Below are 24,115 nucleotides of genomic sequence, written 5' to 3' on the forward strand. Positions count from 1 at the left end.
AACCATCTCCCCTAGCATTGAGATACTTGGCGTCAACATATCGAGCGAAGTCCAGTTTCGATATCATCTTGAGGGTAAGGCCAAATTAGCCTCGAAGAAGCTTGGCGTTCTTAACAGAGCGAGACAGTACTTCAGTCCGGACCAACGCCTACAACTCTACAAGGCGCAGGTTCGGCCTCATATGGAATATTGTTCTCATCTCTGGGCAGGGGCGCCAAAATACCAACTGCTCCCTCTGGATCGTATCCAACGAAGGGCTGCTCGAATTGTTGACTGCCATAGTGTTTCAAACAGCTTGGACCCCCTGGAATTACGCCGAGATGTTGCTTCACTCTGCATCCTCTATCGGTTGTATCACGGGGAGTGCTCTGAGGAATTGTTCGGAATCATACCACCTGCAACTTTTCGCTATCGTCCCACGCGAAAAACATACCATCCTCATCACCTTGATGAGTGGCAGTCTTCCACAGTGCGTTTTTCGCGTAACTTTCTGCCGCGCACTGTAAAACTCTGGAATGGGCTGTCACCAGCAGTATTTCCGGACCGATACGACCTGCAAACCTTCAAGAAAAGAGCGTATACCCTCTTAAAAGGCCGGCAACGCACCTGCAGCTCTTCTGATGTTGCGAGTGTCCATGGGCGACGGTAGTTGCTTACCATCAGGTGACCCGTTTGCTCGATTGCCCCCTTATTTAATAAAAAAAAAAAAAAAAAAAAAAACTCATAGATGCAAGGCCATGCGCATCTATTTATTAAATTTACAAAAATAATCTTAAGGTCACTTTAAAATTGTTGCTAGAAGTAATCAAAATACATATTATCGGCCTAATTTTGAATCCGAATTCAATCATTTAAATTATTATAAAATAAATTAAATTATTATATCTTATATCTTTAAACGATCAATTCTTGTATATATATCTCTGAATGGGCTCAAACGATTTTCATGAAATTTAGTATATAGGTTTCGGGGGCGATAAATCGATCTAGCTAGAAATCATTTTCAGAAAATGTCTTTTTATTCGTGTTTTATCGATAATCGATAAACTGAAAAATATGACTCTTCCCGACATCTATTGGCGAATAATACTATTTTGTTAGCAACTAATTATTTCAACGACCAGCAGATGGCGTTATTAAGTAACACGAAGTCAATGAGTGTTTGCTATACCGAGCAAAGCTCGGTCATCCAGGTACTTACATACTTATAAAAAATAAACGTCGAAATTATTATATGTATACTAGCGACCCGCCCCGGCTTCGCAAGGGTATAAAATATATAGACTCTGAAAAAATGATTAAAATTAAAAAATGATTCGGTACATAGTTTTGATTTTAAATAATATTCATTATTACTACCTGTGGCCCGCATTGTTCGGTACCGCCGCAAAAGCTACGTCCCGCAATTTTTTAATCTGTAATATCTTCGAAAATATTCATTTAATCATAATATGCTGTTAAAATCGCTTCGAAAATTAGCCATTATTTGTCGTTAAAAGTAAATGACAAACTGTTATTGTGGGATATCCATAAGAGATAGACATATATACCATCGCGGAGTTTTCTGAAGACCTTTTCATTTTGTACAATACTTGGTACATTATTTTGATAAATCTCGTAGGGTTCAGCCTGCGTTTGCAATGTAAGCGGAAAAAGAATGAAATTATTTACGACATCACATTAGAAAGCCCAACAAAAACAGTATTTCTCCACTATTTAATGAATGTTATTATACTTATAAACCTTCCTCTTAAATCACTCTATCTATTAAAGAAAACCGCATCAAAATCCGTTGCGTAGTTTTAAAGATTAAAGGGAACAAATGGACATGAGGGAAAAAAGCGAGCTTTGTTTTATAATATGTAGTGATTTCGTAATTTTTTAAATTTTTTTCCTGCACGCGATTTGCATACCGTACACGCACGGTATACGCACAAGGTACGCACGCAGATTGCGCTTTAGCGCACAAAAACGTGATTGCATACTTTTTGTGAATTGTTTATAGTGATATCATTTATCCTTATTATTCACAAAGTTTCGGCTTACATCATTAATGATGTGAGCCGAAGATTTATTAATACATGAATATTTCTATTCATCTATTTTAGGATGTTTTGTTCAAAAATGGGCGATACATTAACATTTTTATTAAAATTTGTATGAGATACTAACGCGAACGTAACAGGTTCCTTTTTAAATGGCAGAATATTTAAAAATGTTAATGTTTATTATTATGTTAATTTCCCACTTGTTTAGTATGGAATTGAAATGGATTTTTCAATGTCTATAAATTTAACAGGATTTTTTCCTAAAAACAGGATTTTTAGTGTAATTTTTGAAATTACACTAAAAATCCTGTTTTTAGTGTAATTTCAAAAATTAAAAATCATTTAGCAAAAAATGTTTCCTCGTAAGTTTAGAAATTATAAAGGCTATCAAAATATTTTTTTGTTTTTATATCAACTATATTAATTAACACTAAAATCACCACGGAAATTCCCGTTACCAAATTCCAATAACCCATTACCAGACCCAAAATCTAAATCACCGTAAAATTTGTCACAGGCGAAAGTTCGCAAATTAATTATTGTATCATGATATCGCCCATTTTATTCGCCACAAAAACATCCCATCACCAAACAAAAAATCACCACTACTTCCTCACCATCCCAGAAAATTCACCACAAACTGCCACGACACATTACCCAGGAATATTCCACCATGATTTCGTTACACCATAATTTTCAACACAAAAACACCATAATGGCTCTTCTCCAGATCTTAACTCTCCGAAAGACGGACGGTTAATAACGGCTCCGTTAGTATACTCCACTATTTGTACATGACATAGGGGGGGGGGGGGGGAGGGGGGTTAAGCAAGGGCATATGCTCGAACCAGTCCGCTGCAGGCTATTATTATAGACATCACTAGCTTATAGATTCATTATCATAGAAGAGTTTTAAAACTTATTACTATAAGTATTTTTTTTTATTTTTAATAACAATCAATCAAAAATATTTTTATTCGGAGTAATTTTTTTACAAAAACTTTACCGAACGTCGATACTACGGCGCCTACCACCGGTTCGGGAACTAACCCGGCGAGAAGAACCGGCGTAAGAAACTCGCACGGGGCCATCTTTTACTAAAAAGATGGAAAATTACAATTTAAAACATATACAGTACAACACGGTCACATTAACCATTTACAGTACAAACAGTTATCGAACTAACAATAAGTTACTTCAGTTTAGTTTTATTTTTTTATTTACTACTCGAATAAGATGTTATATTTTAAGTATTTATCTTTAACATATTTTAGTTTCCAATTTTTTGAATCTCCACTTAGATATACATATATTTTACTTTACTTTACAGTTAACATTAGTTTTTGTACTTGATAACTTTCACCTTTTACTGCCTCACATTTCCTATTTTAGTCTATGTTTAAAAATATTCTAAAGTAATCGTGTGATTCCTAATAGAATTCATAGACAAAAATTGTAGGTGACCAAAAATACTTTTCCAGTTTTAAAAGTTCATATTATTTTTATCTCATTAGTTATTAATTTATTTAAAGTAAGTAATTGGAATTATTTTAAACTGTCTGTGTGTCAAATATATCAAAGTTTGCCAAAAAACTGGTTCTTCTTATCAATTTACAATTTTAATTTGTCTAGTATTTAAATAATTCCAGTCTTGTCGTTGTTTTAAAAGCTATCCGCTTTTTAAATGTCAAATTAGCGGCTAGTTTTTTTTTATTCTCACAAAAGTTTTGCATATTTTAATATGATTTTTTTCACACTTATGGAAGCATGTTTGCTCATTTTAAATGTCAAGGCTGAAGGCTCTATCCAGTCCTATTTTTAAATCTGTAAAATTAGAATGTAAATTGGAAACCCCTTTTCTATTAATGGATCACTAAAAGATTTAAATATTTATATCTACCGGTCTTTAATATTTTAAGACAATATTAGATGTATTTTGGGATCGTGTCTAATTTTAGAACACAAATCTACATTTTAACACACCAAGAGTAATGTACACAAAATAAAAGAAATATAATTGTTTAATAATACATGTAATTAATTATATCCCAAAATAGTTATATCCTAAAAAATACACAAATATAACAGGTTAATTGATAAGTACAATCAATTTATTGTCAACGAAAGTTTCAAATAAGCGAAACGTTGAAGTAATGAAATATGAAAATACTGTTGAAAGTGAATACTAAATGAAAATATTTAAGATAATGAGAATGATAATAATGATGGTAATGATAATGATGATGCAATTTCAGGTAGACTGGCTGGACAGACTGACGTTCCGGGAGATTGAGATGATAAATGAGAAAGAGAAGAGGAGCTCCAACTATATGTACCTGATGATAGAGTTCCCCACGGTCGAGCTGGACGGTATAGAGGTGAGTGAGATGATGATAATAATGATGAATATAAAGATGATAATGATTCAGGTACTGATAGTAAAAGAAGTAAGTAGGCTTTTTAACTTATGCTGAACAACTTTATCCACATGATACAAAATTTGAAGAATGTGGTTACTGGTTTATGATATTGTGTTTTACCACGTGTGTGATGTCAATCGAGGGTTGCTTTAGAAACTGGTTTAGTGACCAAAATTCTGACCATCTCAAGATTAACTTAAAGTTACGAAAAGTCGTGTGATGAATATTATAGGTCTACCAGAATCCGATGGCAAAAAGTGAGAAAACAAATTGACTGTAGCAATACCGGGATAATAGGAATAAAACATTTTGATCCTTTTTTTTTCCTTTAGCGGCTTATTCTGTGTGTGAAACATGAAATATAAAAATGTATCCAATGATCAAGGATATTTTTTGAAAATCTGCTGTCAAAAATTGCCATCAGATTCTGGTAGACCTATAATTAATTAATTCGGACATTAATTGTTCCTAGCTATTAACTTTAATCGTGTCAAACGCTTCACTAAAACCTTTTTGTCAAACCGGTTGCCTGATGGCAAGTGGCTACTCGATAATATTAGGAGCGTGAACCAGCAACAAGATAAACCTGTCAGGGTTTTTTTTTGCTGTATATTAAAATGTATATTTTATATTATATTGATTAATAAATAAATAAATAAATTATTTAAACGCATAGTTATATTTACATACTATAATCGTTAAAATTCTAATATATCTATATTAATTTCCCAGTGTTGATTTCCATGACACGAATTTATTTTTTGTGTCTAGTATAAGCATGACGCATGTATCCTTTTCATGATATTATTATTCAGATGTTTAATGTGTTATTTTGTAACCTTTGGCGTACTTTGTATGAAAGTTTTGAGTCTTATAAATCATCATGCAAAACAATTTAACTTGAACCTAACATTTGTTATATTAATACCCAGTTTCATCAAGCAATGTTAAATAAATAATGGCTTGTTAAATCAGTTAATGGCCTGTTAGAGCTATCGAGCGTTCCACCATACGCTAATGTCATGTCAAATCGCCTAACACGGTGTTAAATTTTAATTCCTGCTGGGGAGGTCCGTTAAATATATAACAGGCCGTTATAATAGTCAAAACAACAACTTTCAAAGACAATATCCAATATCAATAAAATAATCTGTTTTGACTTTTGAGTGTTTCCGCCATGTTTCGCCACATCCTTACATATTATTTACTATTTTTCATGTTATGCATAATTATTTATTTTCATTTTGTCAGAAATTCAGCCATCGGATTTTCCTTGACATTGCAAATACACTGATTCGTATCAAAATTACCAAACCGAAATAAGTAAATAAAAGTTTGTATCATGATTCATGTTTTCAGCTTTGACAGATCATAATTATTAACCTGGTAAATTAAAAGAACTATTGTAGTGTAACAAATGTATGCGATCAGTGATATTTTCATTTGGTCGCATTATCTACCGGATGACGTATTATACGAATAAGGTGAAAATGACACATTGCAGTCAACATGTCGTATTAAACTTGTACATTGCAATTTCGTCGCCTTATAACAAGAACGAACGAATTGAATGTCATTCAATCGTTGTTCACTTAACATTGCATTTACTAATCCGCTGTTAAATTTTTACTGTGGGACATAAGTATTTTAACAGCCTGTTTAATTTTCCAAGGTCCGTTAAGTAATGCCTTGTTAGGATTTAACAAACAGAGATTGGTGAAATTGGTTCTTAAGATTTTTAGCCAACGCAATATAAAAAATCTATACCAGCAAGTCTTTGTAGATAAGACGTAATAATTTTATCTTACATTCACTTGCTTTTACAGAGCTATAAAGTTTTACATTTTCAGCACGCTGTTGTATACTACGAGCAGGACGGTGACGAGATGTATCAGTTCAAAGCCGAAGCGGAGATCGTCACCGTACCCGACTACGAAATACTACAGGTATAACATCTAACCTCTTAGTTAGACCCCTTAAAAATTCATCCAATCACTGTCCATCAAAGGCTCGAATACTAAAAAATAGTAATGAGAGTAATATAATCCTAAATGAATAAATATTAAATAGGGCCTTAGCATCTGTTTTGGATGATTTATACAGTTTTTTCAGAGCGAAGAAACCACTCTTTAAATACTCTAATTATGAAATAAGGGGGCAAACGAGCAAACGGGTTACCTGATAGGATAGGGGAGGGTAGGGAAGGGAAGGGAATAGGGGAGGGTAGGGAATGGAATAGGGTAGGGGATTGGGCCTCCGGTAAGCTCACTCACTCGACGAAACACAGCGCAAGCGCTGTTTCACGCCGGTTTTCTGTGAGGACGTGGTATTTCTCCGGTCGAGCCGGCCCATTCGTGCTGAAGCATGGCTCTCCCACTTTGTAAGCATACATACGGCATTCTCCCAACATATTCGGCGTAGTCCAGAGGAAAGAGCAGGTCATTAGGTCTGGGAGTAACCATGTGCGGGTATTATTATTATTTATCCCTCCCCGCGATAAATAATAATAAAATCAGTACTGCTAAATATCTCCATGTCCCTTTCAGGAGAATCTAGCGGAAAGCAAGCAGCACCGTCTAGCTCGATGCGCACGCGGCGCCGCGCCTGCTCAGGACGCTAAACCGAGCGCGCGAGATCGTGATAGACTCGCTGCGTTACTTGCGCCCGCGCAGCCCCCGCATGCTTTGACGGCTGATGACCAAGATTTGGTGTGGAAGTATCGGTGAGTACTGCATGGTCCATGTAGGATATATAACGATCTATCAGAGAAGTTGATTCATAGGACGATTGTTGATCTACGTTTTTTGGGGTTATTTCAAATCAAGTTGACAGATCATTAACTATAATATTGAATTGACTTAACCGGACCAAATGATTATGTTAGCCATTTGTCTATAAATCATTTTTTACAGTACATTATTAAAAATGTTTTGCAGTATGGCTCTCAGATGACGTACTTTCATACTTTACCACGTGTGTGAAGTGCGAACATATAATAAAGTTAAAGAGTTCATACTGCAATAAAAACCTTTTTTAATTATAAAGTACATTATTGTATGTGTGTATAAAGTATATAGTGTAAGCAAATTGCGTTTTTGTGCATGTGCATGTATGGTGGAGGTGTACTAGTGTAAGTGCTGTATATTGCTGATTGCGGATGATAAAGGATCTTAATTTAAGAGCCAAATTATGGGTTGAGGTTATTAGGCCTTACGTATAAAATAGGTCCAACGTTACAGCAAGAAGCAATAGTAGCTAAAGCGGCCGTCGCAATTAGCACCCGCGCGTGATCGTGCGTTCATGATCTTGTCTTCTCTCTCGTATCCAAGACCATGTGCACTCGTTCTCTCGTTGGTACTGTCCCAACGGACGGCCGCTTAACGACGGTAATCAGTTCCATAAAATTATACCAAAATTTAACTAACGTCGGGTGAGTTTTGACTAAAATCGAATAAGTTTTGTTGAGTGTTCCGCAAGGGCGTTTTCTGAGACCGGCGTCTTATAAAATATACACTAAAGGCTGAATAGCAGATTATTGAGTCTGGATTCTCTTTTCAGATTCTATTTATCGTCTCACCGACGAGCGCTCACAAAATTCTTGGCCTGCGTCAACTGGAATCGTCCCGGTACGTTATATAATCACTATTTATTCCTAAAGACATTAAAACCCTAGACTTTTTATAACCATGAACTTTATACTACGTGCATAATATTAAAGTACTACAAACATAAAACTACAATAAATCTTGCCTAGAACAATAAAATTAACTTATTATGCTAGCAGTTCTCCAGTAAGAGTACATTCTATTCTATACACCACAAAAATTCTATCCCGAATTTTTAATTCCTCGAATCAATGAAGACATATTGTTACGTGCTAGGGTTCGAGGATTTGGAGAGAAAGACCTGGTGACTCTCTTGAAGACTTTATTAACACTGCACTAAACACTAGGTCACAACACTTAGTACTAAGTCCAAACACTAATCACTAGGTCCAATCACTAAGCACTATCACTGTCCTAGGTCGTAGCCAAATCGCAGGTTTCACTGGTTCACTCACTATTGATCACTTGTGTTCACCCCGAAATCGCCTTGATGATCGCTAGAACCGAACTGAACTAACTTGCCGGGCCTGCCAGCGGCTCTTTTTATATGGCGAGACGAATTCCAGAAATTTCCCGATTCACGTAAACAAGTAAACAACCGTGGGAAATTTCTAGGCGGCTCGGGCATGTACCACAATAAAACTGCCGTCCTTGCGATAAGTGCAGTAAGTTGAATTTAATTTAGACCTTATGGACTCAGTCATAAGGTCTAAATTCAAACACGCTAACAAATAAAGGGTAAACACGTAAACAAAAATTGGACCTTTTTAGAAGGTTCGAGTATGTACTTGCGCACCGCGTGTCCGTATACCATGTACCGTAACACTACTCCCCTCTTAGAGATGCTCGTCCCGAGCATCATTGTTACTGCCATGGTAACGCGCCAGACGGTCTATGTGTACCACTTTGAATGTCCCTCTTGGTTGCTTTTGAATCCTGTAAGTCACGTCATTCAATCGGGTAACCACTTTGTATGGGCCGTCCCACTTGGTCTGCAACTTTGGAGATTTGCCTTTTCGGCGAGTTGGGTTATGCAGCCACACCAGTGACCCTTCTTCGAAGCCGCTTGTATTCGATTTCCGGTCGTATCTGATCTTCATGTTCTCACTTGACTGTAACCCATTTTCCCGAACCATGGCGTGTATATAACGCATCTTTTCCCTTAAATCGCAGACATAATCTGGTACGGTCTTTGGTTCTTCCGGTGATCCTCCTGTCAAAAGGTCTACTGGTACTCGTAGTTCTCTACCATAATTGACATACGCCGGGGTAGCTTTTATGCTCTCATGCTCGGCGGTACGGTACGACAGAAGGAAGAGCGGTATATACTTGTCCCAGTCCTTTTGTTTGTCATCTACCAATTTCGCCAAATGCCTCTCAAGGGTTTGGTTAAATCTCTCAACCATTCCATCAGACTGTGGATGGTACGCGGTGGTCCTCGTTTTATGCATTCCCAAAATTCTGCACACTTCCTGGAAGACCTGCGATTCGAAATTCCTGCCCTGATCGGAATGGATTTCTAGAGGCACACCAAAGCGAGATATTACTTCTTCGACTAGCTTAGAAGCAACTGTTGTAGCTTCCTGGTTTGGTATGGCGAACACTTCGGGCCATTTGGTGAAGTAATCCATGACAACCATGAAATACTTGTTTCCTGATTCCGTTACAGGAAATGGCCCAGCTACGTCAACTGCTATTCGTTCCCACGGTGCGCCAACGTTATACAAGCGCAGGCTCCCACGGCTCCTTGTCTGTGGTCCCTTCACTGCAGCGCAAGTAGTGCATTTGCGGCACCAATCCTGTACATCGTCTCGACAATGCAACCAGTAAAATCGTTCTCGCACTTTCGTTAACGTCCTCTTTACTCCTAGATGACCTCCTGATACGCCATCATGCATTTCACGGAGAACATCCGGTACTCTCGTTCTTGGGACAACTATCTGAAGATGGAACTCTCTGCCGTTGGTCTTCTCCCATTTCCGGTAAAGTATTCCGTTTTGAAGAATCAGACTGTCCCATTTGCGCCCAGTACGCCTTAGTGACAGCGCCAGTGGGTGCAACCTCACTCCAGATTGGCTTTACGTCATCCCGTTTCTTCCACGTGATGATGTGTCGAAGGTCGTCATCTCTTTCTTGAGCCTCTCTCATGCCATCATTCTCCCATGGACCCAAAGGACTTGTTTTCGTTAACTTTAATGTTACTTCATTAGATTCCTGCTTAACACAATGTCTGCAGTCTTTTGAACACGGCCTTCGTGAGAGTGCGTCGGCATTCCCATGCGACTTTCCGCTGCGGTGTTCCGTCTTGAAGTCATACTCCTGGAGTTGTTCTATCCATCGAGCTACTTGGCCTTCTGGGTTCTTGAATTGTAGTAGCCACTTCAAGGCTGCGTGATCAGTTCGCAGTAGAAACTGTCTGCCGATGAGATACTTGCTGAAATGTTGTAGCGTCTTTACGACAGCCAAGAGTTCTCTTCTTGTCACACAGTAGTTTCTCTCTGGCTTAGATAAAGATTTGCTGAAATATGCAATTACAACTTCTCTTTCACCCTGTTTTTGAGATAACACCCCTCCAATGGCCGTGTTGCTTGCGTCCGTGTCGACTATAAACTGACCTTCAGGTTGTGGATACCCCAGGATTGGTGTTCCACACAGATGTTTCTTTAGTTTCTGAAAAGAATCTTCGGAAGTCTCGTCCCAAATAAACTGTCGTTTATCTTCTGTCAGTCGATGTAATGGCTTGGCTATCTCTGAGAATCCCTTAACAAAACGCCTGTAGTAGGAGCATAGGCCGAGAAATGCCCGCACTTCGGTTTTGTTCTTAGGGGTTGGCCAATTTTGGACTGCTTCTAGTTTCTCCGGGTCCGTCTGAATTCCATCACTGGAGATAACATGGCCGAGATAGTTCACCTTACTCCTGAATAAACGACACTTTTTCGGATTCAACTTTAATTTGGCTCCCTCTATTTTGGCGAAAACTCGTTCTAAGTTTCGCAAATGGTCTTCGAAGTCGCGGCCAACAATGATGACGTCGTCCAAGTAGACTAAGCAAGCCTCTCCAACTAAGCCTGCCAGTACACACTCCATGAGTCGCTCAAATGTGGCAGGTGCGTTGCACAATCCAAAGGGCATGACGTTAAACTGCCATAAACCTTTACCGGTGGAGAAAGCTGTCTTCTCTTTGTCTTTTGGATGAATTTCCACCTGCCAGTATCCAGATTTCAGGTCCAGGGTCGAGAACCATTTCATGCCACTCAAGGTATCCAGAGTGTCGTCAATTCGAGGTAATGGATAACTGTCCTTCTTGGTGACATCATTGAGACGTCTGTAGTCCACACAAAATCTTGTACTGCCATCTTTCTTCTTCACTAATACAACCGGTGAGCACCACGGACTTGCAGACGGTTCAATGATCTTATGCCTTCTCATGTCCTCCAAAAGGCCTTCAACTTCTTTTTCCTTTGCAATGGGTATCCGTCTTGCTCGTTGACGAATTGGGTTCTCGCTTCCGGTATCTATCCTGTGCTGAACCATCGACGTTCTTCCAAGGTCGCCTTCCTGACTGGAGAAGATATTCGCGTGGCGTTGTAAAAACTTCTTAGCTTTCATGCCCTGCGAATAAGTCAGATTACTCTTGCAGTCATCGAGTAGCTCAGTCACTATTCCATAGTTGCTGGTGTTTGCTGCGTCTGAGCCTGTGATCGAATTACACTTTCTCATCCAGACAACTTCCTCGCACTTTCCAATGACGTCACCTTTGTTCAAGCAGATCTCGCGATCACCAAGATTCAAAACTCTGACCACAGCGTTACTGCTTCCACTAACAAGGGTTCTTGCCGTCATCAATTTTTGCGCTGATGTCTTGGTAGGTGTGTCTTCGATTAACACGCATCTGTTTGACTTCTTCTTTCCAGCTGGCGGTAGTTTCACCAGCACCCGAGCTTCCGCACGTCCAGGTATTATGACTTTCTTTACACATTCAACTTTCCCGCAGGCGCCTCCAAGGATGAAAATTTCTTCTTCGCCACACTTGAACACTCCGTCGGCGACATTAATTCTGCAGTTGTGCTTCTTCATGAAATCCAAACCCAAGATGCAATCATCCATAATCTCAGCCACGATAACGTCATGAGGGTATGAGAACTCCCCCACATTCATCGTAACTGACATTTCTCCCAGGACGGGTATTGGCTGACCGGAGGCGGTAAGAAGCCGACAGTTAATTCTCCTCTTGTGCCTCCTTGCGGCTTTTATCAAATTTGGGTTCACTATTGTTCTAGAGGCTCCTGTGTCTAGAGTCATTTTGCAATTCGTCCCGTTAATAGTCCCCTGAATCACCAGACTATTCCCGCTGCTTGCTTGGGAGACAACCGTTATTGGGGCTTCCTCCGTGTCAGCCAGCACTCGCCCCTTAGTTCTGGATTCTATTCGTTCCCCGTGATTCCGGGTAGGGGACGAAACCGCTTGCTTCTTCAACTCCTCCATTTGTTCCTCGATCCTTTTTATCCTTGCCGTTTGGGTCTTCTTCTGCGGACAGTTTAGCTGAAGATGGCCCCTCTCACCACACTTATAGCACATGGCTTCAAATCTTTTCCTCGTAGGAGACTTAACTTCCTTGACTTCTTCAGAGACCTTGTGGATCTTATGGGTCTGCCGTATGTCATGGCGCACAGCCTCGACTTCCAAAGCATGCGCTAATGCTTCCTTTAACGAGGTATGGTGACCAAGTCTTACTGCAGCCCTGACCTCCAAGTCTTTGATTCCGTCGACAAATCCTTGAACAATATTTGTGTGGACCATCTTGGTGTCGGCTCCTGGATATGCCTTCCTCACGAGTTTTTCAATTTCCAACGCCCATTGTTGAAGTCCTTCTCCTGAACGTTGGACTCTGTCACGCAGTTGGGCACGGAACACGTGCTCCAGGTGTCGCTCCCCGTATCTGGATTCCAGTGCCTCCATCAGGTCTTGGAAACCATTTCCCGTATGTGGCAGTGCCTCCAGAACCGACACAGCTTGCCCTTTGAGTGCAACAGTGAGAGCGGTCAAGCATTGCTCCTCCGTCCATCCGTTTGCGGTAGCAACAGTCTGAAATTGCCGACGATAAGCGTTCCAAGAAGTAGTACCGTCGTATGGTGGCACTTTAACTCTTGGTCCTTGTACCACTACGGAAGTTCCACTAGGCGTCGCGATTCCTGTGGTTTCCACGCGCACTTTCCACTTCTGTAATTCTGTGAGGCCGGTTTTCACATTTTCCATATCCACTCCTAACCCCGTAACTCGTTCGTCCATTACGTCTACATCTTTTCGAAGCTTAAACACCGTGTCACTGACATCCTTTATAGCTCCAAGCGCTTTTTCTTGGAGGTCTTTTTGTTGCTCTTGTGATTCTCGAATCGCTCTGATTTCAGCACCGAGCTTGCGTTCTTGTGACTCTTGTAAAGCGCCGAACCTGCGGTCTTGTGCCTCCATCATTGCCCTTTGAGAATCTTTCAACGCCTGACTTTCAGCTTTTTGAGACTCCTGCAAAGCCTGAATTAATTCAATTATGCTTTCCAATTGAAGGGCCATTTGAGGGGCCGTAGAAACTACGGGCGATGCATGGTGGCTGGAGCCAGTAGGCAGGGGTTGAGCAGACGGAGCTCGGTGGGCGGAGCTAGTGGGCGTGGCCTGGTGGGCGGAGCCAGTGGGCGTGGCCATGTCCAAAGTGGGCGGAGCCTGAGGGGCGTGGCCAGTGGGCGTGTCCCGGTGGGCGGAGCCAGTGGGTGTGGCTTCAGCCAAAGTGGGCGGAGCCTGGTGGGCGTGGCCAGTGGGCGGAGCCATGTGGGCGGGGCCTGTGGGTGGGGCCTGTCCCTCAGTGGGCGGAGCTTGGTCCCCAGTGGGTGTGGCCTCCGCAACTCCTCTCTCGGAGTCAAGGGCAGCAGCTCGCTGCGCCCTTGTCCTGACACTCCCCTTGAAGTCCTCTCTCGGAGTCAATGGCATCTCTAAATCGCACTTCTGACACCAGTTGTTACGTGCTAGGGTTCGAGGATTTGGAGAGAAAGACCTGGTGACTCTCTTGAAGACTTTATTAACACTGCACTAAACACTAGGTCACAACACTTAGTACTAAGTCCAAACACTAATCACTAGGTCCAATCACTAAGCACTATCACTGTCCTAGGTCGTAGCCAAATCGCAGGTTTCACTGGTTCACTCACTATTGATCACTTGTGTTCACTCCGAAATCGCCTTGATGATCGCTAGAACCGAACTGAACTAACTTGCCGGGCCTGCCAGCGGCTCTTTTTATATGGCGAGACGAATTCCAGAAATTTCCCGATTCACGTAAACAAGTAAACAACCGTGGGAAATTTCTAGGCGGCTCGGGCATGTACCACAATAAAACTGCCGTCCTTGCGATAAGTGCAGTAAGTTGAATTTAATTTAGACCTTATGGACTCAGTCATAAGGTCTAAATTCAAACACGCTAACAAATAAAGGGTAAACACGTAAACAAAAATTGGACCTTTTTAGAAGGTTCGAGTATGTACTTGCGCACCGCGTGTCCGTATACCATGTACCGTAACAATATTATGGGGTTTCAATGTTTTAGTCAAAGTATCTCACCGTGTCATAAAGGGCTTTTGCTATATACAGTGTGTAACAAAACTAAGTGATAATACTTTTGGGTGTGTACGAGTTCCTTGTAGAGAGTTCACTGTGAAAGTAGCAAACGTTGAAAGACCATTTTTTTTTCACTTTTGTATGGGGAAACTCGTGACGCTGGTGCACTTTCCCATACAAAACTGAAAAAAAATTTGGTCCTGCAACACTGCTTCTTTCACAGTGAACTCTTTACTTTGTTAAAAGTTATAATAATATCTTAATATAGCGGAAAAAGTGCAAGAAAAGTGTGTTTTATTAGTGTACAACATGAATTTCCACCAAGAACCGACAGTACAATCAATTACATATATTATCACTTAGTTTTGCTACACCTTGTATAACGAAGTTAATGAATGCCCTTAATCATATTTTTCAGGTGAAGTACGTCAGGCCCTGGCCATGATGAAGCAGTGGGCGCCGATGGACGTGGAAGACGCGTTAGAGCTATTGACGCCCAAGTTCACACATCCCGCTGTTAGAAAGTTAGTATACAAGGTGTAAAAGGCCTGATAGACGTACGAAGTTAAAGCACGCGGGTTTTAAGTTCGCGAACTTACTCGGCTCGCGTCGGTGACACACGCGAATCGCTCACACTGGATTACCATGCCCCCAGGCTCGCGGCTCGTGGTTCTTTGCTGACACACAGGCGATTAAGATCGTCGAGCCATAAGTCCTGGCCATAACTCGCACGTCTGTTACCCCTTTAACAAAACTAACTGATAATACTTTAGGGCAGGGGTCACCAATTAGTTTGGCTCGGGGTCCATTTTAAGAAATAAAATTACCTTCGCGGTCCACACATTAAAAAAAAATGTATTTATTAAACAAAGGTAACTAAGGAAAATTATTTAAGTTAGAATTTTTGTTCCTTGTTTGGAGTGAAATTGGTGTAAGCTATTGATTTTAAATCCTGGAGATGTTCATCAGTACGTGGAGATCGAAATTTATTTTTCAAAAAGTTCATCTTCAAAAATGCTTGATCCGCATACAATGGGTCGGCGGTCCGGATGTAAAAATCATGAAATTAGTATTATCATACCACAATAATATAAAATCTTCTCAATACCACAGATACGCGATCTCGCGGCTCAAGCAGGCCCCGGACGAGGATTTGATCCTGTACCTGCTGCAGCTTGTGCAGGCGCTCAAGTACGAGGACTTCCAGGAGATACATGATGGTGAGTAATGATAAGGCCCAATTTCATCAACTCATCATGTCATGTCATGTCTTCTCTTTCATTACACAAGAGCAGTCTCTTGTAGTAGTTCGCTCAAAGAATAGTGCAAACGAAGTTGTAGAGTGTGTGAGCTGGAACCTAAGCAATTTCTCCAAAAATGTGTTCAGGATACACAGAAGGTAAACATACTAAAAATCCCCGCCCCTAGGCGGACGCTAGGGTGAGGGGAGGGGGTTAAAGTTCCTTTTTTAGTATTTTGCTCAAAAAACTGTTTGAAAAAATATACATGCTTTGTAAGTAGGCATGCCATCCGTCCGGATTTCCCTGGATTTGTCCTAGTTTGAAGGGCGTCCGGGGTGCGTCCGGCCGGTTGAAATCCGGACACTTTTGCTGAGAGAAATCTAACTTTTTAACCAGACAGTAATTATAAATTCGCTAAGCATACACACGGTTTCTAGCACGGACTTGAGTTAGTCAGATTTTTACAAATTCTTGCTGGAAAACCATAAATTGGCAAGACGTTATCGTAAATACTGTTTAAGAGGTGTCCGGGGAAATAACCACATTTCGGCCAAATGTCCGGGAATTTTGTCGTGCCTGACCGGCGAAGGGAATTTGGGTGATGGCAACCCTATTTGTTAGTCGACTATCGCCTAAATCTGACGGATAAATACGATTGGTTTGGTGCGCTTATACGTGCAACTAAAATTGCTCAACTCCAGTCAATTCTCGTCAACTTTGACGTCACGACTACATTAAGCAATTCGCGGCAACAAGCAGCAATATTGCGCAATACAATATTGAGTGATGTGGCCATTGAATATTTGAGCGATATGACATTGAGCGATGTGAAATAAATTTCTCCATATTGCTCCACTCCACTATACGTGAGAGAGCCATGCGTCGGCACGAATGGGCCGGCTCGACCGGATAAATACCACGTTCTCACAGAAAACCGGCGTGAAACAGCGCTTGCGCTGTGTTTCGCCGAGTGAGTGAGTTTACCGGAGGCCCAATCCCCTAACCCCTACCCTATTCCCTTCCCTACCCTCAACTATTCCCTTCCCTTTCCTTCCCTACCCTCCCCTATTACCCTATTCCCTCTTAAAAGGCCAGCAACGCACTTGCAGCTCTTCTGATGCTGCGAGTGTCCATGGGCGACGGAAGTTGCTTTCCATCAGGTGACCCGTTTGCTCGTTTGCCCCCTTATTTCATTAAAAAAAAAAAAAACTAATTGCCCCAGATCGCTCGATTCGTGTCGCCGAGCAATTATTGCCCGTGTAAGCGAATCTTTACTCGATTGCTAATTTTACAGAGTACGCGCGTGTAAGCGGCCACAGCGAAGCTGAAGTGAAGTTGCTACAGAGTAACAGGGGGAGCGAGGTCAGCTTGCTGTCGAGTAAGTATACCGACTGCGCTATAAAAACAGTTATGTTTTTAGAGTGAAAATGCAGCGGCTATAAAATATCCGCAAAGCGCGAACAGTAAAAGATACAAGTAACGCCATCTATGTAGCATATTGCTGAATTACATAGAATAGTGTTAATTATATTATAGTGTTGTTGATTTTAATATCTTTTTGTTAAAATATCATCACTTTGCTTTCATAACTTAAACTAGACAAAAAACGTGTTCTTTAATTTATTCGTGACTAACTTATCGCAAACAACCTGAAGCAGGCCTGTCCCACTCGCGCGTTTAGGTATCGAACTGTAAGTACCCCTTTAAAGGGGCAGTCCACAAGGGACTCACAAGTCAGCGGTGACGCGCGCGCAAGATTTTTTCGTCGTATTAATATATCGTCGTAAAAATATATTATTATCCACGTACTGATTTAACCTCTGTGACAGAATCGTTATTAATCTGATAAATATGAACAATTGTAAAAAGTCAAAGAAATATTTCAATAAAGTAATTTAAGACTTTAAAATACAAAAAAAGATTAAAAAAAATACACAAACATAGCAAATAAACCAATTTGTTACAAACAAACCGCATACTACACATAAATAAACACAAGTTACTATGTTTAAGTTGTAAAAAAATCTTGACCAGCTCCTACACTATAATCGAATATAAAACTATTATAAAATATACGTTGGGTTACTAAAATTTGATTATTAGTATAAAAAGTTTGCTATTAGTAGCTATAGTAATTAAAAGAAGATTGTTTTATTTTCTAAAAGGTGACAATCTTGATTTCGTCAGAAAGGGTACCTCTTACGCGATAGAAAGAGAGCGCACATGTAGACAAATATAATTGTAGGCACCTGGCACTGCGCGGTCGGAATTTGAACTTTATAGTATCGTAGCATGAGTTCTTATTTTTTTAAACGGGTTTCACGAGTGGGAATTCTGTTGGTCCTACTAATATATATTCTGTGCCTTAAGTTGAAGAGTGTGTTACATTATAGTTTTGATATTGCAGTGGCGTCAGGCACGGACTCTATTAGCAGCCGGCTGGAGGACGAATCAGCTGTACCGGCGTCTACAGACATCGTCACAGATACCGCCATGTGAGTCATCTAACTCACTGATTGATAAGAACAGATGCAACTGTTCAGGAAAAATATTTCGTTAAAGAGTTTTAGAGGACTATCACTAAACTTGGCTTACTCCGATTGTTTATTTTTATTTTGTACACTAGCTGTAATTATATTACATAACGCATTTTACGGAGCGTTCGAATGAAATCAAAGCTGTCGTACGAATGACTTACTATTACAAGGACGTGTGTTGCAAACGAGGATTGCACGAACATCGTTTTACATAACCTTATCTGAAATAATCCTTGCAGGACTCTGCATAAAGTGTGACGTTTTATCAATTTTTTGGCGTTTGTTGTATACAGCGAGGCAGAGGGAGTACAAGAACCGAGCTTAGCCGGCTTCCTGATATCACGCGCGTGCTCCAACGCCGGGGTCGCCAACTATCTCTACTGGTATCTGCTCGTCGAGTGTGAAGACGAGAGGGAGCCGCGAGCTCGCTCGATGTACCTCGCCGCGATGCGTACACTCGCGCGACGCCTGGCTGCGGGCCCGCCCGCCGCCGTGCGTACGCGCGCCGCACTCGCACGACAACAGGTGCGTATCATCGAGGAAATTGATTCCAAGGCAGTTGATGGACCTACGTCATTTGGTCGGTTACGTCAAACCTAGCCGACAGGTAATGCCTAACATTGAATTGACGTAACCCAACCAAGTGACGTAGGTACTGTTATTTGCTTGTCGATTGTAAAGACGAGCGGGAGCCGCTAGCTCGCTCGTTTTAAGTAGTTCTGCGAACATGCAATAGTATTTTATACATTATGTAATTTGGAAATTAATCGCCCGTGAAAGTGGCGCACGCGCCCGCAAGACGGTGCGACAGGAAGCACTGCTGTCCTTCATGTGTCTATCTCTCTCTTTCTACAGAATATGTTTATATATTTTATCTCACTCAGACATTCGTGGATCGGCTCGTGAAGTTGGTGCGAGCGGTGGCCCGCGAGTCCGGCGCGCGCGCACGTAAGGCGGCGCGGTTGCAGGCGCTGCTGGCGGACGCGGACGCGTTCAAGTTCAACTTCACCTCGTTCGAGCCGATGCCGCTGCCGCTTGACCCTAGTGTCACTATTAAGGTAAATAGTGACTTTAGTTATATAATTACTCTAGTGTACCGACAAGGATATCCATGTTCATTTAAATAACACAACTTTATAGACACTTTTACACGTAACTAAGATTTTTACAATCTATACTAATATTATAAAGCGGAAGAGTTTGTTTGTTTGAACGCGCTAATCTCAGGAACTACTGGTCTGATTTGAAAAATTCTTTCAGTGTTAGATATCGAGGGGCTATAGGCTATGTTTTATCACGCTAAGACTAATAGGAGCAAAAAAACAGAGGAAATTGTGGAAAAAACGGGAAAATTTATTTGAAAGGGCTTATCTCACGATCTACTGGAGCATTTTTTTTGTTATTTGGCACAGATAAAAAGTAGACCACGTGAAGAATCATAGGTTATTTTTGTGGGCTAATTTGTCTGTGAAATTCCTAATTTACGCGGGCAAAGCCGCATGGAACGTCTAGTAGTTTATAATAATAACACCACCGGTTTCAAATAACTCGTGAAATTGAGTGCTGAATTTATAATACGTAAGGTAGTTTTGAAGGTTTTAGATCTTTCCCTCCTTTTGGTACGTCCTCCCCTCGCGTCGACACGTTACACGTATCGTAACGTTACATGAGACCCCCATTTCATTTCGATCCCATTTTGCCGATGACGAAATTAGAGTGGGTTGCACCAGAGGCGTTGTTATAGTTAAGGCTAAGGTTATTGTCAAATATGGCGTCCATTATTGACTTTGGCTGCGTTCCAGATGACGTTAATTTTGACCAAAACGCTCAAAACGTCCCCTTCTGCCGTTCCCTTTGGCGACCGGGGTCGTTTTGATCGCGGCTATGACGTCACTCATGACGTCATCATTTTCGCTCAAAACGACCCTCGACGAAGATGGGTCTAAGTGGGCGTTCTAGTTTTTTTTTAATTTTAACGTAACTATATCGCTAAAGCCATGTTCGGAAAGTTTTCAGGAGAGAGTAGAGACAAACAAACTTTATGTTATTTCATTACAAATAATATTTATATTACTTAAATAAATTAAATAACATTTAATGAAATATTTTGATTGGAAAATGAATTGTTTTAAATGAAAGGTCAAATGATTTCTTATAAAATATTATAATAATTAATACTAATTTTCATCTCTCCTATACCTGTTGATTTATTCGTACTTGACTAAACATTATGCGGTATTGTTACCTAACGTTTATATGTATATTGTGACAATTATAGTCAATATATATAATAAGTATGTGGATTTGTTATTAAAATATGATTCAATGTGAAAACTCAAATATAATAAAAGTTTAACTATATTAAAATATGATTACTTAAGTAAAAAAATGTAATACTAAAAACCAAACAAATATAATATTATGTATTTTATTTGTAAAATAAATGTAACTATAAACAATAAAATTACTTTTATTTACGACTTGAAGAAAAGGATCATAATATCCAAGTTCGGTTCATTGTACCTATGTGTAAAAAAAATTATAGTTCTTTTTTTAAACTTTTCTCAAAACGCTCAAACGATCCATAATCCGTTCCACTTGGGTTTGTATCGCTGACGCTCACATGCTAATGGAACGGGAAAAACTACGGTCTTGAGCGTGAGCGTTTCTAACGTCATCTGGAACGCGGGGTTTAACCAGAGATTTGACAGTTAATTTGACACCTTGTTATAGTTAAAGGAAGTTGGTGTAACCCACCCTTATGCTAAGTACTCACATACGGTTTTGCTCGATAGTTTTACTCCGAATCGAAGGAAATGACTTATTTAACATATTTAATTCCATCGAGCCGGCTCGAAGCGAGCCTTCCAGCTGTCAGTTTTGCGGTCCACACGGTGGTTATTGCTCGATTTGGAGTAAAACTATCGAGCAAAACCGTATGCGAGTACTTAGCTTTAGTGTATTCACATTTCACAAGTCATCTCGTCATGGTCGATTTGAGATTTGTGCGCATACTTTTCTGCTTCTTAACGCTATCTACCTAAGATTATCTTTTTATTCTCTTTACAGGGTATAGTCGCGAAGAAAGCCATCCTCTTCAAGTCAGCGCTGATGCCGTGCAAGCTCACATTCTTGACGACAGAGGGGTCGGAGTACGAGGCGATATTCAAGCACGGTGACGACTTGAGGCAGGACCAGCTTATATTACAGATGATTACCCTCATGGACAAGCTGCTAAGAAGGTATGTGGGGTGTGTGCCATGTGTGACCATAGACAAACGGCGAAAATGTTATAGTCAATACCTCATATTTTATACGAAGGTATTATAGTCACGTAAAGATGTTCTGGCATAGAAAAGATATAAATAGTTTGTTATAACTCATAACGCATATCCTCCAAATTCGATGCGGAATACGCTAGTGCGAGTGTGCGTTAAAAGTTTTCGGGAAATGTTGTTTGTATTAAATTACGTTACCTACTTATAATATGCCGCTTATCCATATAATATTATGTAGTATTGTCACTGGTGAGTGTCGACTACATTCGACTCACACCAGTTCTTTAAATAGTGTTACATTATTCATCAATATGTGAGACTAAAGAATTCTGAGTTATACGGGGTGTATCAAAAATAAGTGATAATACTTTAGGCCGGTGTAGGTGTGTACAATGTACATATTCCTTGTGGAGAGTTCACTGTGAAAGTAGCAGCGCTGAAAGACTAAATTTTTTTTTCACTTTTGTATGGGGAAACTCGTGACGCTCGGGCCCTTGCCCATACAAAAGTGAAAAAAAAGTCGTCTTTCAGCGCTGCTACTTTCACAGTGAACTCTACAAGGAACACGTACACACCCTAAAGTATTATGACTTATTTTTGTTACACACTGTAGTTTATGATTTTAAAATGTTGTCTATGGTGCTTATCATAGACAACATTTTACAATCATAAATTTTTACCATAGACATTTTTTTTCAGAGAGAACCTAGATCTCAAACTCACGCCGTACAAAGTACTCGCGACAAGCTCCAAGCACGGCTTCCTACAGTTCATAGAGTCTGTGACTGTGGCCGAGGCGCTAGCGAGCGCGGGCTCCATACAGAACTACCTCCGCAAGATGGCGCCGTGTCCCGCCGCGCCTTACGGTATACGACCGGATGTCATGGATACGTACGTCAGGAGCTGCGCCGGATACTGCGTTATTACGTATTTGCTGGGTGAGTTGTAGTTGAGAAAATCCGGGAAACGGTTTTCAGTTATTTTAATCCATTGTTAATAAAACTACTATCAAGTCCGAATCCTATAATTAAGAACATTCTATGTACATAACATAAAACAGTAGCACCTCCATCATAGGTATCACAGACACAATATATTTTCAATTGTTATGCGGCAGCCGGCTGCCGCTTGGGGATTGATGGGTTATCTAAACGACGATGAAACGTCGCGCGTCGTAATAACTTAAGCATAGGCCCTGCAATTAGGTAAAAAAGTATTTGTTGCAACATGAATTCACTTTCTTTGTAGTAAAGTCGTAAATCCAATGTCGAAACTCCTGGACAATACATGCATTTTGATATTGGAGTCCGGGACAACTTTTGAAAATGAAAGCTTTCTCTTTTACTCGCGTGGGTATCTGCTTTCCTTTTACTCTCATTTGTTTTGCAAATAGCGATTTACAGTTTAGTATTTGGGACCTCTTATTCCCCCTTGGGAAAGGACAATTGTTTGCTTTATTTATTTCTTACTACTTTACATTGTTTTACTTTGTATGGTTTCTTTTACCTAAGCTCGTCTTACGATTCTAACATTCTTCAGGTGTCGGTGACCGGCACTTAGACAACCTGCTCCTCACGCCCGCCGGGGCGCTATTCCACATCGACTTCGGCTACATCCTCGGCCGCGATCCCAAGCCGCTACCACCGCCGATGAAACTCAGCAAGGAAATGGTGGAGGCCATGGGTGGAGTCGCCTCGGAACACTACCATGAGTTCAGAAAGCAGTGCTACACGGCGTTTTTGCATTTGAGAAGGTATGTTTTTGTATTTTTATAAAGATGATCGAATATTTATCAGCGCGCAACGCGCCGCATTTTAGAATTCGTTGTATGAAATGATGTGAAACCTCGCACATTCGTTCGCACCGCACGCGCCGCATTTCATATTTTATACGTGGGAGAGCCATACTTCGGAACGAATGGGCCGGCTCGACCGGAGAAATACCACGTTCTCACAGAAAACCGGCGTGAAACTACGCTTGCGCTGTGTTTCGCCGAGTGAGTGAGTTTACCAGAGGCCCAATCCCCTATCCCTTCCCTACCCTCCCCTATTCTCTTCCCTTCCCATCCCTACCCTCCCCTCCCAACAAACATTTCAGTCGAGTAAGAAGAAATTACGCGATTCATAGTTGTCTAAACGTCGCAAAGAAGTCGTTTTATGCTGTTACCCGACATAGCGCCTCCAATAGTTATACGACTAGTTGTCGTGTAAGAACGTCGTAGAAACGTCTTTACGACTGATTTATACGACTATTACACTACATTCAGTCGTGTAACCAGTGTGGTGGTATAAGAAACGTCTATGCGACTTTTACGCTGACCTTCATCGTATTAGTGTTGCGAATACTACCTTTACACGACAATAGTATAAGAGTTTTATAAAAT

The 24,115-nt window shown here is 40.7% G+C and overlaps 1 protein-coding gene across 1 annotated transcript in view; it reads left to right on the forward strand.

Annotated features, from left to right (window-relative positions):
• Positions 1–24,115, forward strand: part of LOC121734350 (phosphatidylinositol 3-kinase catalytic subunit type 3) — a 46,843-nt gene that overhangs the window by 18,290 nt on the left and 4,438 nt on the right. The window contains exons 5-17 of the mRNA XM_042124884.1: positions 4,304–4,426; positions 6,319–6,414; positions 7,015–7,190; positions 8,027–8,094; positions 15,095–15,200; positions 15,790–15,896; positions 17,212–17,295; positions 18,325–18,412; positions 18,748–18,979; positions 19,339–19,512; positions 21,524–21,696; positions 22,432–22,670; positions 23,272–23,485. Coding sequence (XP_041980818.1) covers positions 4,304–4,426; positions 6,319–6,414; positions 7,015–7,190; positions 8,027–8,094; positions 15,095–15,200; positions 15,790–15,896; positions 17,212–17,295; positions 18,325–18,412; positions 18,748–18,979; positions 19,339–19,512; positions 21,524–21,696; positions 22,432–22,670; positions 23,272–23,485 — 1,880 coding nt within the window. The remainder of the gene's footprint in view (positions 1–4,303; positions 4,427–6,318; positions 6,415–7,014; positions 7,191–8,026; positions 8,095–15,094; positions 15,201–15,789; positions 15,897–17,211; positions 17,296–18,324; positions 18,413–18,747; positions 18,980–19,338; positions 19,513–21,523; positions 21,697–22,431; positions 22,671–23,271; positions 23,486–24,115) is intronic.

The sequence above is a fragment of the Aricia agestis genome, chromosome 15 (assembly GCF_905147365.1).
Source record: "Aricia agestis chromosome 15, ilAriAges1.1, whole genome shotgun sequence".
Taxonomy (NCBI): Eukaryota; Metazoa; Arthropoda; class Insecta; order Lepidoptera; family Lycaenidae; genus Aricia; species Aricia agestis.